Source organism: Chaetodon auriga, chromosome 4, assembly GCF_051107435.1.
Source record: "Chaetodon auriga isolate fChaAug3 chromosome 4, fChaAug3.hap1, whole genome shotgun sequence".
In the NCBI taxonomy this organism is placed as follows: domain Eukaryota; kingdom Metazoa; phylum Chordata; class Actinopteri; order Chaetodontiformes; family Chaetodontidae; genus Chaetodon; species Chaetodon auriga.
Genome location: NC_135077.1, coordinates 23,947,069 through 23,953,980, shown reverse-complemented (window position 1 = coordinate 23,953,980; position 6,912 = coordinate 23,947,069). Strand labels below are relative to the sequence as shown.

The window sequence follows — 6,912 nt, the reverse complement described above, 5'->3', positions numbered from 1 at the left end:
GTGATGTGAAATAAGATATCAAGTACAAATGTGAGCTCACTTCAGCTGTGCAACAGCAACACAGCCGAGCATTAACACAGCACAGCTTGGTTGGTGTATCAGCCTGTTTTACGGTGGACTCAGGCTGCACCTGAGGGAGCACACTGCGCTTACTGAATGTTAATGATTTGTTACTGTTAAATATCTGACATTTGTACAATTGAAGTTAACTCTGAAATGTTTGTTCCTGCTTTTTTTTTTTTTTTTTTTTTTTTTTTTTTTTTGTTATCAGCCTCAGCCAGCTTATTTTAGCCACAAAGTACGTAGTAGTATGGAAGTGGTTGTTTGCGGTCACCCTCAAACACTTACTTACGTTGTTAGCGAGGTTAACCACTCATAAAGGTCCGGTGAAACGCCACTAAAGACGTGAATAAGTAAAATTGTTAACGCCGACTTAACAAGTGTTAGTGGTGTTACTCCTAGCCATTATTTTACATCTATCATTTTCATCAGATTTAAAACTTATAGCTAATGTTACACCAGTTCCATCATAAGCCGACTTGGCCCCTCCCGACTGCAGACGGTTATCAAGACATTTTTCGGTCAATGTCTTGCATATTCCCCCGTTGTTCAGTTTGAGCAACCGTAAAGGCCACAGAACATCAGCATGTTGAGTGTGTCAGTGTTTCCTGTGCAGAAAATCACGTCTGCCCTTCGCGCCACAAGAGTGTTACTAATAACGTATCCTTTTAGCTTAAAGCTATCCTAATTAGCTAACAATACTTGCCGATTAAAAAACGATTCAACAAATAAACAGCAATGCCGACCTCATTCACAAACATAATATAAATAAAATGTCGTTTAATTAACGCATTTTGAAGTGTCAGACCGCAGTGCAGCTCAATGTGAGGAGTTCACGAGTTTAGCTAACTGTTGTCCTGAAGTTCAGACACACCGCTAAAGTGAGGAAACAGCGTTTGCATGAAAATTACACTTACCAGTATTTTTCTGTTGCACAAGCAAGTATCTTTCGGACACTTGATCTTTATTCAAAACAATGACGCTAGCAGTAAACCCTAAACCTCAAACTGAAAGTCAGTGAATCATTTAAATGACTCCGGCTACTACTGTTGCATCTGAAATACAGCCGCTGATAGTGACACCTACTGGCCGCTCTGTCAAATGACAAGAACATGACGAGCCAACGTTGATTTTGCTCCTCACTGATTCAATGTAAAAGTGTGATCAACACGGGGCAAAGGAAAACAGGCTCTGAGAAATCATTTTCTTTTTTATTAAAAACAGTATTGCTAGTTACATAATTCATTCATAAATGAGAACTGTGCAACTTTAAGAGCCAAGGCAAAGAGATTATGGTGTAGTCCAGAATCAGATTTTTCCATTAGTGTTCCAGTATCTGATGACGGTGTTGGAGGATTTTATTCAGCTAACTTGTTTTGCATTTAATTAAGACATAATCTGATTATTTTCAATCAAAACATAAAAACTGATTGCATATGCTTTCACCCAGAGCACCCAAAACAATTAAACCCAAATCAATATAAAAAAGAAATACATAAAACCATTAAAATTAACAAATATTCTCTTGTATATATAGTTTAAATGTGCTTTTATTTTTTTCTCCACTTTATCTAATAGCAGATTCTGGTCTATGCCTCCTTAAACAGAGATTTTCTAACACAAACCCTTTCTCTCCTCTATTCAGCTCTTTTAGTCAGTCCACTCTTGAAGGCAACTGGTTACTTTGAGAAAACGAGGCATCGTCTGTCGTGTTTTAATTGGCATGGAAAACAAATAAAGGAAAGGTTTAAAAAAAAAAAAAAGAAAGCGGGAAAAAAAACACACATTGTACCCCCCTAGTGCTTCTTTTAATCGTCCACTCAGTAAGTATCTACATCTCACTCGGCACTAATATGCATTCTTCTACAGAACAAGCGCTGTACTTAAGAAATGCAGGCAAAAACAGACGATACTGTGTCTTCTCCCATGTACTGTTCTGTAGCCTTAAAGCCACGTCGGCTATAGGTAGCAGTGAATGATACAGAACTCAAGAGTTTTTTACCTTATAAAAAAAAAAAAAAAAAATCAAACCCAATGACAAGAACCAACTCTTACATACATACAAGTTCACATATTCCATTATCTATGTGGAATAGAAAACTGCTGAGTTCCATGTCCAGTTTTCCCAAATAGTTACCCGCTGAGAAGACACCTTGATTGGTTAACCCTGTCATGTTGGACAAACCCATCAGACTGATCCTGAATGAGTGAGGCACTCCAGTTAAGCCCAGAACAGATGCTCTTGGAGGCAGTCTTGTATGTACACATTCATTCCTAAGATTACAGACCAGTAGATAAAAGGAAATGGACCCACTGAATCCTGTGATCTCTCCCAAGAATTACAAAGTTAAGGGGCTTACATTTAACAGAAACATCACTTTAGGAACACGGGACAGACTATACTGTCTATTCCAAAGAGCTGGAAAAGAATTTCTCTATTTCTGTCTATAGGAACGTCCATACTAGGACTTCCACTCTTATATCTACGGATCACAATCAAATACAGAAAATGCGGCATCCCCATGCATCTTGGTGATGGACTGTCACCGACACAAACTGCGCACAAAACAAAGCAGATGAGTTTTCAGTGTAGCCGCTGTAAAAAGTCTTGCATTCAATATTGGCAGTTGCAGCAGTAGCAGTGTCATTTGGCACATGTGCATCACTGTGGTACAGAGCAAAGCAAGAAGAATAACCACTACCAAAACAGAAGCAGAAGCTTTACACATATCTGACTAGATCATTAAACATTGGTTGTCAGTGGTAAGAATTGTTTTGTTGTTATTGTAGTATTTCACTATTAGAGAGAAAAAATGACATTCCCTCAATGTCTTTGAAACGTAGTGTTTTAGCCATTTATGTAAAGTTTCACCAAAAAGTGTCCCGTTCTGATCCCCATAGTTCTAATTAGTATCATTAGTCTAAGTCTACGCTCCGACCTCCAAGAAATAGAAAAGTTCTCAGATGAAGCCACAGTCTCTGCTTTTTGTCACAGAGAGAATTAGTGTTGTCCAGGCAAGTCGTAGCGTTGTTGCGTGGAGATGTAGTGCTGTGGCCATGGGATCTGATCGAGTGGTTAGCGTTCTGGAGCGCAAGGACGCGCGGAGCACAAAGTGGTCATAGTGTCTCGTCTGGTTTGTCCACAGGGAGCGTAGATCCATGTCAGTTTTTCCACGTTGGTTTCAATAGTTTGTTAGCTAGCTGCAATGGAGGAATGTAACAAAGAGAGAAAGACGAGAAGCTGCAAAAGAGTGAAGAGAGAAGAGTTGAGTGTTTAGGATGGAGTTTAGTCCCATCGGTAGTGTAGTGGTCCCCCATTGTCAGTTCAGCATGGGCAGTAGGTGGGAGGAGGCTGTCGTCTTGTGATGCACACAATCAGTTTTTCTGCAAGAGAAGAAGTGGCACAAGTGTGGGAATCGATCATGTGGGGCAGCTAATCTGAGGCGTTCATGCCTAGGCGGGAAGAATGGCACATTTAAAAGTCAGATTCACAGCAGTGGCTTCGAAAAATAAACACAACACACAATAGTGACTGCTGGCAACAACATTACCACACGTTAGACAAAAATTATATGAACTGTGCAGAGAGAAAAAGAAAATCACATCTCAGGAGAAACAAACAAAAATAAATAAATCACTGACACTTTCCACCAGCAGGGGGAGCAAAAACAGTCCAAATACAGTACAATGGAAGCTCATTGACAACACTGTCCACTGTCAGACACACAAAGTCACAGTTCTTAATACACAACTAAGATATTAGGCCATGCAGTGAGTTGAGAAGAGCAGCCGGTGGGACACACATACCATGCGCTGACATGCAGTGTGACAGTGGGTGTAGCCTAACCATCGTAAGAATCCATTAGAGGCAAAGAGGCCTGCCTCTCCCCATACATCTCTCCCTGAGAGAGAAAAGAGAGAGACAAAAAGAAAGAGCGTAGGAGTGTGTGGTAGATAAAGAGAGGGAGGAAGAGACCAAAGGAGACACACAGCGAGGACGGGGTAAAGAAAAAAGAGGGTTAAGTGTGAGAATTCAAAAGGAGGTGAAGAGACACGAAATGTGAAAAAGAAGGAAAAAAGAACAGCAAGAGAGAGCGAGAAAAAGGTGGAAGGAAATAAGGGCATCAGATGAGAAAAGAAAGAAGGGTTACAAAAGGTTAGTTTAATGTTAGCTCATGTTTCAGGGTGGAAAAAAAAAGAACACAGGTGAGAAATTATGTGCAAGACACAGATCAACCCACAGTGCTTTAACGAGACATGCACCAACATGCCGTCTGTGGGTGTGTGTGAGAGCATGTCCATTCACACGGAAACATCTTCAGCTGGAAGTGAGGACATCGGTCTGTGTATCATCCTGAATCTAGAACATCGAAACCTGTGTTTGCGTTCCACGTGATGAACCGTTTCTTTTTACCAAGGATCTCCATGTTTTTAGCTGTGTGATGATGCGCAGTCACAATCCAACTCAAGAACCATCAGTCAGCTTTATGAGAGGCACAGACCAGGGCTCGAGGCTAACACTAACATAGCAGATGTGTTTGGGATGAACAGAGATCATCCCCACGACACCTCCAGGACCAAAGGGATTTATGTATCAGGCATGTATGTATGTATGTATGTGCAACTACAGCTGAGCAAATGACAAACTGAACCCAGTGCTAACGACAGCGGATGGCGTCTTCTCATGCCGTTACTATAGTTAAAATCACTGGCTGGCTAATTACCGCGTGACCTAATCCTTATCCTATCCTATCAACTGGGGACACACCCTGTTTTCTTTCCTGATAATGCTACATTACAGTTTAATGGAAAAAAACAACAAATATACAGTAAATAAATGCACTGAAGTACTTCAGCTATGTACAGTTTGGAGGTTAAAGTACTATGAAATCTAATACTTTTCACTAACAACTAGTTAAGCAAAGTTAAGAAAGTACAGCAGTAAAGACACAACATTTTGATGCTGGGAAAGTTTTCATTAACTTTGGCACAGTGGTGAAAAATGTTAGCCTGGAGCATCGACAGACTGCACTGATGTCTCCTGAAGGAACTGGGATGATTTCAGAGAGATACTGCAGACGTATTACTCAGTATTAGCTCATGAAGACAAAGAAACATCTGGTGACGGTCTGCTCAACACTTGAAGATGATGATCAAATCTGTGTTCATCGTCTCACAAATGAGTATTTTCTACAAATGGTCTGTTGTAAGCTCTTGAAGTTATACTGAGGTCAGCAAAGGGATGTAGAGAGTATGTAGCACGGCTCATGTTAGGAGTCAAGGAGTTAAGTAATTCTCATTAAAGTGCAGTCATGCAGGATTATGTGTGTGGGAAGGGTGTGTGTGTGTTTACCTGTATTGCGTCTTTGTCAGCAGGTTCGAGTGTGTTGTCCAGAGTGTTCCTTCTCCCCCTCTGGTCCAGTGTGGAGTAGGCATCTGAAGAGGAGAAACATGCATTAGAGGGGTGTGTGTGTGTGTGTGTGTGTGTTTGTCATGCAAGGAAAAACTACTCATTAATAAGTTTTATCTGTTACACATGCCAAGATCACGGCCTGGTTTGTTTCTGTGTGTGTGTGTGTGTGTGTAGGCATTTTCTCTTGTCACACTTGCCTGGTCCCAAGTCATTCATTGGAATCATTTCCCGGTCCCCTTTGCCCCCTGTGTGTTAAAGACACAAAAACAATGAGCATCAATATGAACTGTGAAATGTTATTGTTCTCTCAGCGAGGCAGTGTCAACAGCCGCACTGTGTCCTGCCAAAGATAGAATAGTGTGTAGGTGTGTGAGTGTTTTGTAAGTGTCAGACATGAGCCAGCTAGTATTTGCAAATATATAGTGTTAGTTACTTTGCTGTGTGATGGGTGGGGTTTGAAAACTTGAAAATCAGTGCCAACGAGTGTAAAAAAAAAATCTTTTGAACATATTAAAAAGAAAACAAACGTAGTAATTAACAACCTGAGTCGGGATCATCGAAAACGTCCCGCTGTGTTACCCTGTAACGTCTTGTACATCAAGCAGGTCGAGACAAACATGTGAGAATTAACTGCAACTTCTATTTAACTCTCCAAAGACTGCAAACAGCCTGAAACCTATCAACTGCAGTACACAGAAACACAGCAAGAGACTGGCGAGGAGTGCTGACTCTAGAGCTGATACACTGCCACATTTAAGTCTGCAGAATCTGGAGCAGAGCTCTGTGGAGCTTAAGTGAAATAAAAGACTTGTGTTGAACAAAAATACTGGGATTAGAGCTTTTGAAAGCCCTCCATAAAAAGCTGTTTGAAGTGCACACTCCAGATTTTAAATAAATCAGTCTTTAGAGCAATCACAGTTGGACACATTACAGTTGACAGGCATGACAGCGTTTTGGTTCACATCAACACAATAATATACTGGAAATGCAAATACTGCTTCTGTGCCAACAATACTTGAACTGGACAGGAGATGCACAGACAGGACTCACTGAACACTTGCTTTCGCTCAATAAACTTGAGATATGTGGTCTTGCAGTGCAGTCTACTTTACATGCAAGCATTTCCTTTTGGCTTCCTGACCTTTGTCTATGAGTGGCAGAGTGCTGTCCTCATATCCTCCGTTGGCCCTGGTGTTGTTGCTGGGAGGGTTTAGGTTCACCATGAAGTCCGTCTTCTTCCAGCCGTCCTTCTCCAAAGTGCGCCGCAGTTCCTTGTAGCCCCATACTGTCTGCAGCACCAGGCCGGCCCCACGCACCTCCCGCTCAGAACGGTTACTGATGATCCCCGTGGACCGGACAGACAGGGAAAGGGAATTACACAGAAGATGGGACTTATGAGGGATGCATCACGAAGGCAAGTCATTAATCTGCTGTTTCAG

At 41.4% G+C, this 6,912-nt stretch overlaps 1 protein-coding gene across 4 annotated transcripts in view; it reads right to left on the bottom strand.

Moving 5' to 3' along the window:
* Positions 1-1,250: 1,250 nt before the first annotated feature.
* The window catches only part of ctnnd1 (catenin (cadherin-associated protein), delta 1), a 28,555-nt gene continuing 22,893 nt past the window's right edge, over positions 1,251-6,912 (bottom strand). For 2 of the 4 annotated variants that reach the window (XM_076727843.1, XM_076727844.1), the window contains exons 19-23: positions 6,615-6,808; positions 5,671-5,718; positions 5,414-5,496; positions 3,908-3,962; positions 1,251-3,444 (exon numbers count right to left, since the gene is read on the bottom strand). In XM_076727843.1, coding sequence (XP_076583958.1) covers positions 3,386-3,444; positions 3,908-3,962; positions 5,414-5,496; positions 5,671-5,718; positions 6,615-6,808 — 439 coding nt within the window. In that variant the 3' untranslated portion in view covers positions 1,251-3,385. Of the gene's footprint in view, positions 3,445-3,867; positions 3,963-5,413; positions 5,497-5,670; positions 5,719-6,614; positions 6,809-6,912 lie in introns of all 4 variants that reach the window. The other 2 variants (XM_076727845.1, XM_076727846.1) reach the window with 2 other exon arrangements.